The sequence below is a fragment of the Enhydra lutris genome, unplaced genomic scaffold, assembly GCF_002288905.1.
Source record: "Enhydra lutris kenyoni isolate GAN:26980312 unplaced genomic scaffold, ASM228890v2 scaffoldscaffold38, whole genome shotgun sequence".
Classification (NCBI taxonomy): domain Eukaryota; kingdom Metazoa; phylum Chordata; class Mammalia; order Carnivora; family Mustelidae; genus Enhydra; species Enhydra lutris.
In genome coordinates, this window is record NW_019154122.1 from 5,015,715 (window position 1) to 5,032,616 (window position 16,902).

At 57.0% G+C, this 16,902-nt stretch overlaps 1 protein-coding gene across 2 annotated transcripts in view; it reads left to right on the top strand.

The window, feature by feature from the left end:
• Positions 1–439: 439 nt before the first annotated feature.
• Positions 440–16,902, top strand: part of LOC111154788 (kinesin family member 17) — a 39,675-nt gene continuing 23,212 nt past the window's right edge. For both annotated transcript variants that reach the window (XM_022514700.1, XM_022514699.1), the window contains exons 1-5: positions 440–670; positions 6,301–6,447; positions 7,474–7,575; positions 12,410–12,599; positions 15,240–15,692. In XM_022514700.1, the coding sequence (XP_022370408.1) occupies positions 440–670; positions 6,301–6,447; positions 7,474–7,575; positions 12,410–12,599; positions 15,240–15,692 (1,123 nt within the window). The remainder of the gene's footprint in view (positions 671–6,300; positions 6,448–7,473; positions 7,576–12,409; positions 12,600–15,239; positions 15,693–16,902) is intronic.

The window sequence follows — 16,902 nt, forward strand, 5'->3', positions numbered from 1 at the left end:
CTCGCAGACCCCCCACCCCCATCCCCGGGAGCCGTCGGCTGTGACGCCACAGGCGTTGCCGGGCAACCGCGAACGCCGCGGCGGCGCGCGTGCCCGCGGGCGGCTGGGGCGGCTCCGGGGTTCCGGTCGTGCGGCGGCGCCTGCAGCGCGGATCCCCCACTGCCTCCTCCCCGGGCCGGGCCTCAGGGACGGGCGAGCCCGGGCGCGGGAGGAGGCGGCGGTCCCGGCTCCGGTCCTGCGACCCCACCGCCGCGCCCCTTCTCTTCTCCGGGCGCTCCGCGGGGAGTCCCGGCCCCCGGCGGCGGGCGAGGCCCCGCCCCCGCCGCGAGGCCCCGCCCCCCGCGCCCAGCGCTGGCCCCACCCCCTAACCCCAGCGGCCCTGAGTCCTGGCCGCACCGCCCACGTCAGGCCGCGCCGGGGGGACCCCCGCCGAGGCGCCATGGCCTCGGAGTCGGTGAAGGTGGTGGTGCGCTGCCGCCCCATGAACCAGCGGGAGCGGGAGCTGAACTGCCAGCCGGTGGTGACGGTGGACTCCGCGCGCGGCCAGTGCTTCATCCAGAACCCGGGCGCCGCCGACGAGCCGCCCAAGCAGTTCACCTTCGACGGCGCCTACTACATGGACCACTTCACCGAGCAGATCTACAACGAGATCGCCTACCCGCTGGTGGAGGTGAGGGCGCCCGGGGGGCCGCCGCCCAGGGGGCCTGCAGGGACAGCGCTGTTCCCGAGCTGGGCTGGGACGCCCCTCTGGAGGAAGTAGGTGGACACCAACAGGTTGGGCTGAAGTCTTTTGTCTAGGTAGGAGACAGCTGGAACCCACCTACAACGTCCAGGTTCCGGTGTCCACTGTCTGCAAGGCCAGAGCTGGCCCTCGCCCCCCACCCCTCCCAGCCCCCTGCCCACAAGAGCTCCAGCCTCCAAGACTGCCTGCCCTCCACCATCAGCTGAGGACCTGAGGACTTCTCCAAATGCTCAAGCCTCTTCCCCCAGCCTCCTCCTCTTCTTCCCCGGCTGTAGCCTCTGCTTTCTCCCCTCAGCATCCAGAATCGTCTCTCATCCTCCCTCCGACAAAGATCTCTGCTTCCCTCCTTTCGGCCTTTGTCTGGGAGGAACGGAAACCGTTTCCCTTTGTTCTAACCCATCATCATCTTCCTCTCAGCAGTTGAGGAACAAAGAGGCAACACCAGTTTGTCACCCTTCATAGGGCTTTTGCTTTCCGGAGCACTCACACTAGGTGGCTTGCACATTTCACAGATAGGATGACTGAGGCCCAGAAGAGGGAAACTTGCCCAAGCTTCCAGCAGGGGAGTGGCTGGAGCTACGCCTCATGTCTTCTGGCCACAGGCTCTTCCCAAGGCATCTCCCCAGCCATTCAGCGAGTCATTAGTTAAGTGAGATGTCACAGGTTGTCCCAGGGAAAAAGGACAACTTTGGGAAATGGTGCTTACATCCTTCGCTTGAAGCTTCCCAAGGCATATTCAGGTACCTGAGGTTCTGGAGAGTCCTGCAGTGAAGAAACTGATTTGACTTCCTAAACCCAGTGTTTCCAAAATGCGTGGTAGAACCTTTGTTGTTTTCGCTGGCAGGCCAATTAAATCCTCCAGAGCACCTCCTTCGACTGCCCCATTTCTCTACCAGGCTCAAAGCCCTCCCTTGAGAGCATTGAAGTGTTCTGAAGCCCAGAACTCCCCAGTGGTCAGGGCCCTATGGAAATGATGCCCGGGAGATGAGGGCAGCTCTCCCTAGGTTGTGGTCCCAGACACTGGGGATGGCTAGGCTGTCCTTCTGCACTGGGGGGCTGTCACACTCCTAGGCTAGAAGGGACCTGAGGGGTTGTGTCTGGTGCGCCCCCTCTCCCCACTGGGTCCTTGAATGTCCACCCAGTGGCAGAAGTTCACTCTTCCCAAAGCAGCCCCTTTCCCCTTAGCTTCTTGGCGCCTAGAAGACTGTTCTGCGTGGTGAGTCAGAATTAGTGTCCCTGAAGCTTTAGCTGCCTGTCCTGGCTCTGTCCCTGAGGCCCTACAGACCTCCTCTGCTCCCTTTTCCAGGGTTGGCCCCTTAGAGATTTAGATTCCAAGACTGAGTCCCTTGGCCTTGCTCGTGGGTCCCTGCCTCATCCTGGAAGTACTCCCCTGAGCACTTCCTCGGGAAACCCCAGCCCCAGGTAAGGAGACACTAAGGACGGTGTTTCTATCACATCTCCCCTCTGGCTCTCCCTCTTCTCCTGAGTTCCCCCACTTCTTGGGATTCTCTGCCAGACACCTGCCTCTGGACATCCCCCAGAGCCTTGAATTCAACATGACAGAAGCTCATTTTCATTCATTCACCCATTCAGCTAAAAAGTAGCAGCTCCATACCAGCCCTGAAAGGCGTGGCCTCTGCCCTCCGTGAGCTCATGGTCATGGGGAGGAGCAGCTAAGCTAATACACCAATTCCAGCCCCCTGCCCACATTCCAGGGTTGTAATACTACAATCCAAGGTGATGAAGGGGAGAGGAAGCCTGGGGCATGTTGACAGCTGGAGAACCTGGGCTTGGAGGGTATAGGAAGGGAGGGGAAGGCTGGGAGGGCTTCCTGAAAGTGGTGAGGTTTAAGTTGAGACCTGAAGAAAGAGAGGGGAAGCCAGGTAGGAAGGTGGAGGCAGGGGCCTTCCAGGTGGAGGCCTGCATTTGACTCTGGGGACAAGTATAGAGCTGGAGTCCTCATTCTTGGTGGGGAAACTGAGGTCTGGAGTATCACAGAATGAGTTAGGGGCGGTTTTGATACCCAGCACAGTGTCTGGTCCCGTGCTCCATCCTGCTGCCTCCCATTAAATGAGCAGCACGCCGAGCACAGCTCAGGTGACTCTGAGCCAGGAGCAGCTGTGCCATTAGGGTCGGGGCTGTGGGTCTGCCTGGCGGGGCTCTGAGCCCACTTTAGGCTCTCCTGGGGCTTCTGCCATCTCCATGGGGCCTTCCATCCAGGCCCTTGACTTTGGGTCCCTATTGCACAAAGCCCCCAGCACTTCTGACTGCCCCTTCCTGCCCTTTTCTTTCCTGCTTCTCCAGGCCTCAAATCTAGTCCCTATTCCTGATCTTCTCTGTCCCTGGGTGATCTCTTTGGCTTTCCTGGGTGCTGCCCACCCTAAACCCCCCACTTCCACCTCCTCACCCCATTCTCACCTGAGCTCCTCACTTCCACGCCTGGCCTGCTACCTGGTCGACGGTCTCTTTCCCAGCCAGTGACTTTGCCATCTGCCCCTTCTCCCGGCTTCACACCCATGGCCTTGGAGTTGCCCCTGATGAACCGTACCCAGCCCAGCCACAGGCCAGGTACCATGACTTCTACCACGCCCAGACATCAGTGCAGTAGAAGCCATGGGATTCGGTCCCCAGATGGGACATTCAGTGGTGTGCTTGGGAAGGGGCGGAAGGGGGACATGAAGCAATTTAGGACAGATGCTCTTAAAAAAATTTTTTTAAGGTTTATTTATTTCAGAGAGAGAAAGAGGAAGAGAGAGAGAGAAAACCCAAGTGGGGAGAGGGGCAAAGGGAGAGGGAGAGAAGCAGACTCAATCCCCAGACCCTAAGATCACAACCTGAGCTGATATCAGGAGTCACACGTTTGACCAACCGAGCCACCCAAGAGCCCCTGGACAGATGCTTTTAATTTCAGTTGCAGTAGTTACATGTTTAATGTAAGGGAAGAAAAGTACTCAGCACATCCAGCCTGTAATGCAGTTTCATGGGAATTACTGCCAAGGGTGACATCGAGTTAAAAGAATCCATTAGCCATTGATTTCCTGCAAGTCTGCTGGTTGGTAAGAGAGCAGGGAGACGTGTGGACCCTGGGGTGGAGGAACGAGGGGCCACAGTCAGGACCTGTTCCTCGGGCAAACTTGTCTGCTTGCCCTTGCAGCTCTGGAGGTATCACTTGATGGGTGAAAACTTTTTGAAATCCTATGTTTTGCCTTAAAAATGCACGTAAAATTGTTTTCTACCTCGCTGTGGAATGATATCCTGTTCTGTAGAACTTTCTGCAGCGGTGGAAATGTTCTGTCTCGAGCTGCCACCGGCCATCAACGGCAGGGGAGCACCTGAACAGAGGCTAGTGCTACTGAAGGACTGAATTTTAATTTTGTTTAAAGTCAAGTTAAATTTAAATAACTACGGGGTACCTGGGTGGCTCAGTGGGTTAAAGCCTCTGCCTTCGGCTCAGGTCATGATCCCAGGGTCCTGGAATCGAGCCCCACATCGGGCTCTCTGCTGGGTGGGGAGCCTGCTTCCTCCTGTCTCTCTGCCTGCTTCTCTGCCTACTTGTGATCTCTGTCAAATAAATAAATAAAATCTTTAAAAAAAAAAATTAAATAACTACATGTGGCTAGTGGCCGCCCCATTGAAGATCCCAGCTCTGGAGCAAGGATCTCCAGTACAAATGTAACGTGAGCCACATGCTTAATTTAAATGTTCTAGTAAGCATACTTTATTTTGTTAAGATATTTGTTATTTTATATATATGATTTATGAGAGGTGTGACTTTTTAATTTTTAATTTAATTAAAAATTTTTTTAATTTTAAGTTTTTTATTTTTTAAAGATTTTGTTTATTTACTTGAGAGAGAGAGTGAGAGCACAAGCAGAGGGAGAGGGAGAAGTAGGCTTCCTGCTTAGCAGGGAGCCCGATGCGAGGCTCGATCCCAGGACCCCTTATGATCTGAGCCTAAACCAAGAGTCCCACGCTCAACCAACTGAGCATTTTATTTTATTTTATTTTAAGATTTTTTTTTTTTTTTAATTTGACAGACAGAGATCACAAGTAGGCAGAGAGGCAGGCGGAGTTGGGGGCGGGGAAGCAGGCTCCCTGCCAAGCAGAGAGCCTGACGCCTTTTGGGACTCTATCCCAAGACCCTGGGATCATGACTGAGCCGAAGGCAAAGGCTTTAACCCACTGAGCCACCCAGGTGCCCCCCCAGCAGAGCATTTTAAAAAGGGAAAGGAAACAAAATGAAATTAGCTTTAATAATAAATTCTATTTAACCCAGTATACCCAAAATTTTATTTCAAGAAAACACGCTGATAGATGTCGTCATGCAGTGACAGTGGGGTATTCCCCATTCTTTCTTCATGCAGTCTTTGAACTCAGCTGTGTTTTACACTGTAGCATGTTTCCTTGCAGATGCTCGAGTGTTAACAGTTAAAATGAAACAAAAAATAAAGTGATGCTTAATGGAAAAACATTTCCTACTGCTTCAGTTAAATGTAAATGAACTAAATCAAATCAAAGAAATTCAGTTTCTCAGTCCCACTGGGCCCATTTCTAGCATGGCTGCTGGCTACCCTACCCACCAGTGAAGCCATCTCTGTTTTCGTGTAGAACACCTTCTCCGGGTTTGGGTGACTCAGATACTCTGGGCCCAGCACCATCTGATCCTGGGGCTGCAGGTGTCCCCGGCTCTGAGGTTTCCAGCAGGTGACTGCTCTGCCCTGCCCCCCGCACCCCTTCAGGGGGCTGTCCCTTCATGCAGCCCCCCTCCCTCTGATGAAGTGCAGGAACCCACACAGCGTTCGGGGCTTCCTTGGACAAAGCAGAGGTGCTTGTCCAGTTCTGCCCGTAAAAATGAGGCCTAGGCCTCCGAGAAGCCGTGAATCGTGACTTGGGGTCTCCTCCAGCAGCAGTCCCTGGGGATCCCGGGCCCCTCGGTGGTCCACAGGATGGGTCTTGGCAGTGTCGCTGGGCGAAGATGCCAGGTGGGCCCTCGGGGCCTGGGAGCAGCCGTTCTGTGCTGACACAGGCTCCCCCCTCCCCCATGCTGAGTTCTAGAATCGATGAGCTCATGAGCTCTGCGAGGGCAGGGACTGGGGTTGCGCCTTGTTCATCACCATGTCCCCAGCTAGAGCGTGGTGCCTGTGCCTACGGAATGAATAAATGTGTCTGTGAATGAAGACCTACTTCAGTGCTGCTCTGGCTTCCTTCCTGTCTTCTCTCCCCTCCTCCCGCTCCACCTGTCCTCAGCCTCTGCCCGCTCTGTGCTCCCATCAGCCTGGAAAGCCATCCTCTTCCTGAACCCTGAGCCACCTTGCAGCTCCCCCTTTTCTGTCTGCCCCCCCCCTTGCCCGCTCCCCGGACACCTCCGCTTGCCTGGTATGAGGGTCACTTGCGTGTGTCAGACTCCCCACCAGGAGGTGAGCTCCTTGGGGGCAGAGCGGGGCTCACTCGTCTCTGCACTGCCTGCCGGCCGGGTGCCATCATGACACCTGGGGAGGGGCCCCGAGTCCCGCTGGGCCCGGCCAGCTGAGCACCGGGCTTGTGGTCCCCCCACGCAGGGTGTCACCGAGGGCTACAATGGCACCATCTTCGCCTACGGTCAGACGGGCAGCGGGAAGTCCTTCACCATGCAGGGCCTGCCGGACCCGCCTTCCCAGAGAGGCGTCATCCCCAGGGCCTTCGAGCACGTTTTCGAGAGTGTCCAGGTAGGGCCCTCATGGCGGGAAGGGGCAGGGCTGGCGCTAAGGGCTGGGGGCTCCCCACACATTCCGGCGAGGGGTCCTGGAGCACCAATGCCCCGCAGCAAGGACTCTGAGCACATCGGAGACTGCCGTGACCTCTGCCGTGAGCAGAGGCAGGCCCCGGTTTCTGAAAGGGGGATGGGAGAAGAACTTCACATTGAGAAAATTCTGCTTCCCAGTTCCGTGTTTTTCATCCTGCCATTTTTGGACTTTAACGTTTTACTTGCTGTCCCACGTGGACCTGATGACCCAGAGCACCGGCCCAAGAAGGGGTTGTGACAATTAATGAAGCAGTTACTACTGACCAAGCCTAGTGGGAAGCCCTTAGCGTCATGATCTCACCAAACCCCCACCCTTGCCCAGGAGATCTCCATTGTCCCCATTTTCGACATAGGGAAGCCCAGACTTAACCCCCCTTCTATGCAGGGCAAGACTGGGGATCCCAGTGTCTGGGCTGCAGGTGAGGACTGCCTTGGGGGCCAGTCCTGGCCATGAGCAGAAATCCTTGCTTCGGAGAGATGGCAGAGTGGGGCCTGCGACCCCGGTCAGCCGTAGAGCCTACCGTACCTGCTCCCAGGACTCATTTTGTGCCCTCCCTCCGCCCCCGGGAACCTTAGCAATAAGGAAGGATCAGACCAAAGCCAGTGCTTGGCCCTTACCTTGGCCTCAGTTTCTCTACCTGAATAATGGGGAGGCCTCTCCCATTTCCTTTCCTATGAGGCAGTGGAGAGAGCATGTGACAGTAGTAGTATGAGAATTAAGCAAGTCAGAGGAGCCCAGGGGCCCACGGGGCTGGAGTGGAGCGACAGGCAGCTGGCCAGGCAGGCAGGCAGGGCCAGGAGGGCTTGGGGACTCCCCTCCTGTTGACGTCGTGCCTCTCTGGCCGTGATGTCCTTTTATTAGGTCCTGGCTGGAGAGGGTGTAGGGGGCTGGGTCAGTGTTGGCAGTAGGCACTCAGGTGTCTTGGCTGTCCCTGTCCACACCTGGCAGTGTGCAGAGAATACCAAGTTCCTGGTCCGGGCCTCCTACCTAGAGATCTACAACGAAGATGTCCGTGACCTGCTGGGGACAGACACCAAGCAGAAGCTGGAGGTGGGTGTGAACATGGCCCAGGGCAGGGAGGGGCCGAGGGAGGGGAGAGGCTGGCATCAGTGCTCCTTCAGAAGCACGGGGAAGGTATCCTGGGGCCACAGGCGCTGGTTCAGATGAGAGTGGGGACTTTTGAACTTGAATTTTGGAGGATTCTCAGAGTCCCTGGTACAGGGGGGGCGCTCACAGGCATACCCCTGACCACACAGTAGAGGACTGGACCTTACCTGGGGTCAGGCCACCTATATCTGGTGAAGTAGATGGAGTTTTGTGATAGATTTCATTTGAAAAATAGGTTCCACTTCTAAAAAAGTTACTTAAAAATCTCGAAGGGCCCCAAAAGCTAGAAGGAAGGTGATAACGATTATCATTTATTGAGTTCTCTTTGCTGCTGCTCTAGGCACATGACCCTGTCACTAGTCACAGTGATCCCGTTGGGTAGCTGCTATCCCCAGTCTACCCGTGTGGGAAGGGACGCTTAGATAAACCCACTTGCCTATGTGTGTGGCCACAACTGGACTTGAACCTAGGTCTGTCTGACTTCAAGGTCGTGACCCCAAACATCCCATTTCATGGTTGTTTGTGGCCTCAGATTCTGGGACTTTGTTCCCCTTTGCAAGGTGTCTGGTATGGGGCACCCCAGGACCGGTGACATGACCCTTACAAAATGAGCACCAAAGAGGGAGGCGAGCACGAGCCCTTCGCAGAGCCCAGCGCACAGAAGGCCTTCAACATGTGGCTCTGAGGGGATCACACATGATAGGCAGAATTTGGCTGACCCTTTGGGGAGCCCAGCGAGGTCAAGTGACTTGCTAGGGCCCGACAGCCAGTTGGTGGCAAGGCTGGACCCAGGTCTTGGCCTGAGTGGGAGGCCTGGATTATGCGTCCTCTCTGGGACTCTTTAAATGCTGGGGTGGCCGGGTCGGGTCCTAGGGGGAGAGGCCAGCGCAGGGGGCGGGGGTGGAGGGGAGGCTGAGTCAGTCCTGTGGCCAGAATGCAGGGGGGTACCCCTGACTCCCACACTTCTTATCTGACCAAGCAACCAGGGGACTTCCCAAGAGGCCCACCTCCTGCAGAGTCAGAATGCCCGAGCTGGGGGCACATCACCCCAGGAGGTTGCCATGGAGATTCCCATTTTATGGATGAAAGGGTTTGAGAAAGAGAAGGTGACTTGCCTGAGGCTAGGAAGCCAGAGTCAGGGTTGGACATTTTCTTCCTTTTTAAAAAAATTAATTAATTAATTAATTAATGAGAATGAGAGTCAGAGAGCGAGCAAGTAGGGAGGGGCGGAGGGGGAGGAGAGGGAAAGAGTCCCAGGCAGACTCTGCGCTGAGCACGGAGCCCAGCGCGGGGCTTGATCTCAGGACCCTGAGATCCTGGGATTGTGACCTGAGCTGAAACCAAGAGTCAGATGCTTAACTGTCAACGGACTGAGCCACCCTGGCAACCCCAGGGTTGGACATTTTCTGTGACGAGCTGCTTAAGTCTCCCCAGGGCCCATGCCTTGACAGAACCAGGTGACGGGGCTGCTGCTGATGCCTCCCTGTCCTCCTGACCCCCGGTGACCCCCAGACTGGACAGGGTGTTGGAAGCACCTGGTTCCCCCGATCCCTACCCACGTGGAGGGGGCAGGGCTATGTCCCTACTCTGCTTGAGCCTCCTACTTGTCCCCTGGGCACCCCCGCTGGGATGTCTGCGAGTTCCTCTCTGACCTGAGACCACGCTTTGATCCAAGTGAACAGATCAGACCCCAGGCAGCAGCTGTCTTGAAAAATGTGTTTGTTTTGGCCATACTGAGGAAAAATCCCTAAGAATTTGAGCTGGGAAGACCCTTAGAGAGCTTCTAGTCTGCCGTTTCCTAGTACAGATGGAGAAACTGAGTCCCAGGGAAGGGAAGGGACGTGGCCAAGGCCACACAGCTAATTGCTAGTAATGGTGTTGGTAGCAGACCCTGTGGGATCTGAGTGGTCAGGGGCTTCCCTGCCAGAATGCTTTGGGGTCAGCAACACAGAGAACCCCCCGGGGCACTAAGAAGCCAGTAATGGGGTTCCAGCCAAGGGAAGCACATCCGGCCGGTGAACCGTTCATACAGCGAAGCCTGGGAAGACCTCCGGTGCTAGGTGCCCGGCCGCGTGCTATAGCAGGTCCACATGGGTGTGACCTCCCTCCCTCCCAGGCCCCATCTTTTGACAGGTGGCCGGGCCCCCCAGCCTCAGCTCCCGACAAATGCAGCAGCGCTCTGCCCTTTCTGGGCTGGGACCTCCAGCCGCCCACCTGCAGTCTTTCTACTGTTTTCTCTATCGAGGAGTTGGAGCAGCTGAGTCACAGCTCAGCCCCGAGGCAGGGAGATGTGGGGGAGGAGGAAGGCACAGGACGTTGCTTCCACGTGTCAGTCCCAAGAAAGGCCAGCTTGGGGGATCAGGGCCCCCTGCCAACCCACACTGGGGCAGCAGGGGGCCCACCTCCCCTGCTTCCACACCCAGGACCCTAGAAGGGCCTCAGTGATGCAGGCCCTGAGGGCTGGCAGCTGTGCCCCTGCCCCATCTGGGCCCCAGGTCTTAGGCTTGGTGAGTCAGCCTGCTGGGGTGGGGGGCTGGGGGTGCCAGTGACAGAGGCACCCCGAGACACTCCCCGCCGGGGCACCGGGTGTGGGGGATTTGACCCACTGCCTCCTGGAGAAGGTGCAGATGGGTGCTCCTGGGAACCTCAGGACAGCCTTAGGAGGGGGTGCTGCTCTGACCCTTTATGCCAGAGGAGGAAACGGAGGCTCAATGCGCCTGGGCGAGGCCAGCCCCCGAGCACACAGTCAGGAAAGGGGGAGGCTGGGTTTGAGTCCAGGTGGCCGGCCCCGCAGCACGGGCTCGGAACCCGTGCTTCCCACAGGGCCTGATGGTTTTGGTAATTAGAGGTGAGTAGTTGGGCCCGGACACCACTACCAACCAGCCTCAGGGAACCAGGCCACCCTGGGCGGTAGAGGTAAAGCCCTTGGGGGCCTCTCACTGTACTGGGGGGCAGTGTCAGGAGCCCCTTCTTCCTGGGGCACCTGCCCCTTGCCAGCTGCATCCCAGCTGTTGCCATGGTGCCCAGGCTCTGGGCTGGGTCGGAGGGAGTATTTACTCGGGCACTCAGGGCCTCCCTGGGACAGCAGGGCTGGGACCGAGTGGGGCAGGATTGTGGGGGATCGTAAGGTTGGGGAGCAAGCCTTCCAGGGCCTAAAAGTAGGGCAGTGGCGTTGCTGCGGGAGGGCTTGCCTCCCCGCCCACATTCCCTGCTCCTGAGGGGTGCCCCCTACCCCCCATGCCCTAGGCTGGTGGCGCCCCTCCACGTACCCACAAGACTGGCTTTTAGCTCCATCCTCTTCTCAGTCGTCCTAGTGGTCTTGCAGAAGCAGCATTTATCATCATCAGACAGAAGAGGGAACCGGGGCGGAGAGAGGCAAATTGACTTTTCCGGCCAGCAAGTGGCAAGGCCAGGCCTCTGACCTAGGATACCAGGAGCCTGCTGCTCCCCGAGACTGAGGCCCGGAGCAACTGCTCACCCCCAGGGCCCACTGTGTGCATGCGGCTTCCAGGTCCTGGGGCTGGGTGGGCAGGCAGGCAGGTGATGGGAGCCAGAGGGCACTGCCAGCGCTTTTCAGGTCAGCTTCAACCACCCTCTGTTGGCAGGGTCTCCTGCTTCCCTCCGTCCTTGGTGCTCTGTCCTCACCCCTACGTCCTAGGTCAAGGTCAGCCCTTGGTCATTTCAGACTTCAGTTATTGCCGGATGCTCCGTCTTCTCCATCCCCGGCCTGTGGAGCCTGCCATAGCGGGGGATCCCATTTGATTCTCTGTTACTAATAGCTCTGTGACCTTCAGCAAATCCCTTCCTAGTCTGTGCCTCCGATGGTTTTCCAGTCCTTCAGTCTTGGTCTGGGTGTTTCTCCACACTTGAGCAGATAGGGCAAGCCTGGGTGCCCACCCCCTGACCCCACGCAGTGAGGGCCCAGCCCCACGTGGGACCCCAGAGCCGCCGGGAGCAAAGCCCCTGAGCCTCTGTGGCTCAGACCAGCAGGGACATGACTTGTCCTAATTCATTCTGCTCTCACCGGGGTGGTTTTATTTCCTCACACTTGAAAAATATTGCATTTCACAGCTCTGTGTCAGCAACAAAACAACTTGGCTGCCTGGAGAGGAAGCAGGGAGCAGTCAGATAAATTAATTTGCTTGCTGCCATCCCACTGAGGGCTGGAGGCCGGTTTGAGATGGCGCCAGTGGGAGTTCTGGGCAACAAATGGCCCTTTGCCGGCCACGATCCAAAGGCCTGGGAACGTTCCTGTTTCCCAGGAGCCACAGCAGAGAGGCGATCAGGAGCCCTATCGAAAGGGCGAAAGAGCAGCTTTCCGAGCCCTCGGGGGACTACAGGGTCAGCCCCTGGCAGCTGAGCGCCCGGGCTAGAATGGCCCTTCATAATAATCCCGCCACCACCAACAACGTGGACATCGCCTGGTGTTACCGGGCACTTGCCACGTGCCAGGACCTGTGCCAAGCCTGGACGGGCCTTATTTAACTGAATTCCCATCCCGTCCCTAAGAGATGGGTATCTCATACCCATTTTACAGATATGGAAACCGAGGCCCGGAGAAGTTGAGTTACTGGCTCAAGGTCCCACAACAAGGAAGGAAGAAGTGGGATGGGTTTGAGGCTGGTTCCACCTGGAGCAAAGCCCCTGCCTGTTGGAGGGACCATAAGGTGTCTCCCTGCGCTGCAGGAGGGCAGAGGCGGCCCGAACTGGGCCCTTCCCTGGGTCCCTTGGGGATCCCTGGTCCCACAAGGCTCTGACCCGTCCCTCCCACCCATAGCTGAAGGAGCACCCGGAGAGGGGCGTGTACGTGAAGGGGCTCTCCATGCACACGGTGCACAGCGTGGCCCAGTGTGAGCGCATCATGGAGACGGGCTGGAAGAACCGCTCAGTGGGCTACACGCTGATGAACAAGGACTCCTCACGCTCCCACTCCATCTTCACCATCAGCATCGAGATCTACGCCGTGGGTACGTGCGGGGGCTACTGGGGGCAGGGGATCCGGAGCCAGAGCCGGGCGGAGACCTTTCACCTCCCGGGGCCTCGGGGGCCCCATCCGAAACTGGGCGAAGGTGCTCGAACGGCCTGGAGGCCGCCCAGGAGGACCCTCCTGTGCTAGGTAGAGCACAGGTTTCCCGGGTAAGCAGCAGCATCAACAGTACTGCCACTGGCCGCTCACCCTGAGCACCTACTATGTGCCACGCAGTTTCTGTGAGTTAGCTTGTTTATTCCTTACCACAGCCCAGGAGGTGGCTATCAGCGTCGCCCCCATTTCACAAATGAGGAAACTGAGGTCCCGCAACTAGAAAGCGTCAGAGCTGGGCCTTGATCCCAGGCTCTGTCTCCAGCGTGTCCTGCCTGGACCTTTCGGTGTCTCCTCTTTCTCTGCGGTGCTCCCCACCCTTCAGTCATCCCCCGCGTCCGCCTGTCTAGGAGAGTCCCTGAGGAAGGGAAGAAACTCGTATTTATTTCTTGCCGCTGGTAGCAGCTGTGCTAAGTACTTCCCAGGCTTCCTTCCGTTTACAGCCCACAGGAGTCCTAGAGGCAGGCGTTCTCATTGCCATTTTACTGACTGGAAAACTGAGGCTCTGAGAGGTGCAGTGGCTTGCTTGTGTGGGGTCCCACTGATAAGTGGGGGAGCTGGGATTCGAACCTGATTCTCTCTGACATCTGGGCTTTTCCCAATAACACGGCAGCTGCCTCCAAGTCCATCATGGATAGAACTCTCTCGAGCACTGCCGTAGGAAGCAGCCTCCGCCCAACCAGAAACATAATTCTGGAGAGATCCCAGATCCAAGGTCAAAGCTGGGGTACCTCCCCTGACATCCCCCAGCATGTGGGGTGACCTGGCCCCAGACCAGCTGCCTGGTGCTTGCTGGGTCTGTCTCCCCAGGGTGCTGATATGGGTTGGGCAGGGTCAGTGAGGTCACGGTATCCTGCCATGAGGCTGTGCTTGGGGGGCAGGGCCTAGGGCAGGTGAGGAAGGATCTGGACAGGGTGCCTTTGGGGGTGCACCTTGGTCTTTGCAGAAGGGTTTGAAGGATGGAGGAGGCTGCCTGGAGACAGGCTTTTAAACAAATTTATTTTTCTATTTTTTAAATTTTTTTTAGTGAGTGTGTGTGTGAGCAGGGAGGGGGCAGAAGGAGAGGGAGAACGTCAAGCAGGACTTCATCTCATGACCCCAAGATCACGATCTGATCCAAAGTCAAGAATTGGGCACTTAACCAAACGAGCCACCCAGGCGCCCTATAGATAAATTTAAAAAGATGTTTATCATTCTCATTATAAAATAAGCTCAATAATGCTATTTAGGAATTAGAGAAAGGTAGGTAAAATTACTCATAAACACACCTATTAGCATTTGAGTGTATTGGGGCTTTTTGGTCCCTATTATCCTGTGAAATTTACAAAAACAATCGAACTCTGACGCTGTATTTAGTTTCTCCCTTGCGTCCCATTCCCCACGCCAGCCCCGAGCATCGTTCCTGCCTGGTCTTTGAGACCCTGGGTGCCAGCTGAAGGAGGGCACGTCTCTCATGCGATTTTCTATCCAACCTTTAGAGGGCAGTGAGGTTGTTTCCCGTTCGGGAGTGTTGTAAACAATGCTACCATGAACATCTTTTTTTTTTTTTTTTTTTAAGATTTTTATTTATCCATTTGACAGACAGAGATCACAATAGGCAGAGAGGCAGGCAGAGAGAGAGAGAGAGAGAGAGGAGGAAGAAGGCTCCCTGCTGAGCAGAGAGCCCGACTTGGGGCTTGATCCCAGGACCCTGGGATCATGACCAGAGCGGAAGGCAGAGGCTCAACCCACTGAGCCACTCAGGTGCCCCATGTTCGTTCTGGTCTATTTTCCCCAAGTTTCATAGCAACTAAGATATAGAATCAGAATTGGATGCCCAAGATCTGCGCCTTCAAAACCTGTGCTCTGAGCCCATGTTGCCAGCCAGGGCCCGACTCCTGTCACCCTCACCACCGGGGTCTGCCTTGTCCACAGGACCTTGGTCACCACAGATCCAGGCTTGTTCTCAGGGGTACGAGACCCTGCTGTGTGCTGGGCCCTGAGTCAACTCTGTAAAATGTGCCCTCCATTTACTTTACTCCTCCCAACAACCAGCCCAAGTGGGGAGCTGCTGTTAATCTCATTTTGTGGCTGTGAGAATGGAGGACCAGAGAGGTGTAGGGCTTTGCTAAGGTCACACAGCAAGGAGGAGGCGGGGCTGGGTCGGGAACCAGATCCAAGAGCCTCCAAAGTCAATGTCTTTTGCAGTGAAGGATACAAGGCCCTGGGTGACCCAGTCACATCCTCCCACTCTTGGCCTCACAGGGAATCTGGGGGAGCCATTGTGATCACTGAAAAAAATCCCCACCACGCTCAGAGAATAGTCTGGACCTTCTAGCTTCTGCTCCCCGGGTCAAGCAGCCCTGTGTTCTGACCTTGGGTCTGCCACTTAGCGGGGGTGTGACCTTGGGCCAGTTAGATGCCTTTCTGAGCCTCAGTTTCCTCTTCTGTAAGATGGGGATGGTGACAGTGCCTCTCTCATGGACTCCTATGTGGCTGGTGGTGGGAGCACTGTGTTCCCCTCACCTTCCGCCTGGTCTGTCCACAGACGAGCGGGGCCAGGACCACCTCCGTGCTGGCAAGCTGAACCTGGTGGACCTGGCGGGCAGCGAGCGGCAGTCCAAGACGGGTGCCACGGGGGAGCGGCTCAAGGAGGCCACCAAGATCAACCTGTCACTGTCGGCCCTGGGCAACGTCATCTCGGCCCTGGTGGACGGGCGCTGTAAACACATCCCCTACCGGGACTCGAAGCTGACGCGGCTGCTGCAGGACTCGCTGGGCGGCAACACGAAGACGCTGATGGTGGCCTGCCTGTCACCCGCGGACAACAACTATGACGAGACACTCAGCACCCTGCGCTACGCCAGCCGGGCCAAGAACATCAAGAACAAGCCACGCATCAACGAGGACCCCAAGGACGCCCTCCTGCGCGAGTACCAGGAGGAGATCAAGAAGCTGAAGGAGATCCTGGCCCAGCAGATGAGCCCCGGCAACCTGGCAGGTGGGTGGCTGGGGGAGGAGGGGGCAGGAAGGCCCAGGGCTGGGGACAGAGTCTTCCCCCACTGCCCCTGTTTAGTCTTCTGCCTCTGGCTGCCCATCCGAGAGACTCAGAAGCAAAGTCCCGTCTCCTTTCCGCGTCCTGTGAGCATGAACAGTCAGCGAGAGCCGGCTCGGTGATGGTCGGAGGCGCTCTGCTCCCCCGGGCACTCGGGACGGGGTCTCTGTGGTCTGTTCCGTCAGCCGCTGGGCTGGCCGCCTCCTGGCTGCGCAGCCACCATCCCACCTGTGTGCCTGCTGTCTCTGTGGCAGCATCGTGACACTGTGCTGCTGAGCAGCGGGTGACTCACTCTCCCGTGTCCCACCCCCAGTTAGGCACCTTGTGATTGCAGCTCTCACACCCAGGTGTTTGGCTGTCATCCGGCAAGGAGAGATCTCTATGTGCAGCTCAGGCTCTCTGGGGTCCTTGCACATTCTGGGGTTTTCTTTACCCGAGAATTCCCCGGGGAAGGGAGCACAAAAGAGCCTGAGTCTATCTATTCACTCATCTACCTCCCTACCCAGCTTCCTCTCTGTCCGTCCATTCTACATACCCATTCATCTATCACCTGTCTACCCATCCATCCATCCATCCATCCATCCATCCATCCATCCATCCATCCACCCATCCTCCGAACCATCCACCTACCCGCCCATCCACACACCCAAAGCTCACTGAGCAGCCCCCGTGTGTGGATCTGTGCTGGGCACTGACAGCCCAGAGATGAATCTGATCCAGGCTCTGCCTCGTGGGCATCTAGTCTGGGGGAGAAGGACCCTCCAGCAGACAGTACACATAGGTCAGAGAGCCGAACTGGCCACTAGAGGGCAGAAGCGGGTAAGTGACCAAGTCTGTTTGGGGGTAGGGTGTGGTCAGGCAGGGAAGGCTTCACAGAGGAGGAGGTGATTTAGCAGAGTCTTGGAGGCAGAGAGGTCTCCCTGTTAGCCAGGATGAGAGTGGCCAGACTGTGCAAAGATGCACAAAACTGTAAGGGACATTTGGGGAACAAACAGTCGTGCTGGCAGCCTGCCGAGCCGGGCTCTGGGAGATGGCCAGTGAGGGCTGGACGTGCTGGGCTGAAGAGGGCCTTGAGCGCCGAGGTGAGATCTCACCGGCAGTCTGCCTTCCTGCTCTTTCCCCGCAGGACCTCCCCTCTTTCTACACTCCCTCCGAG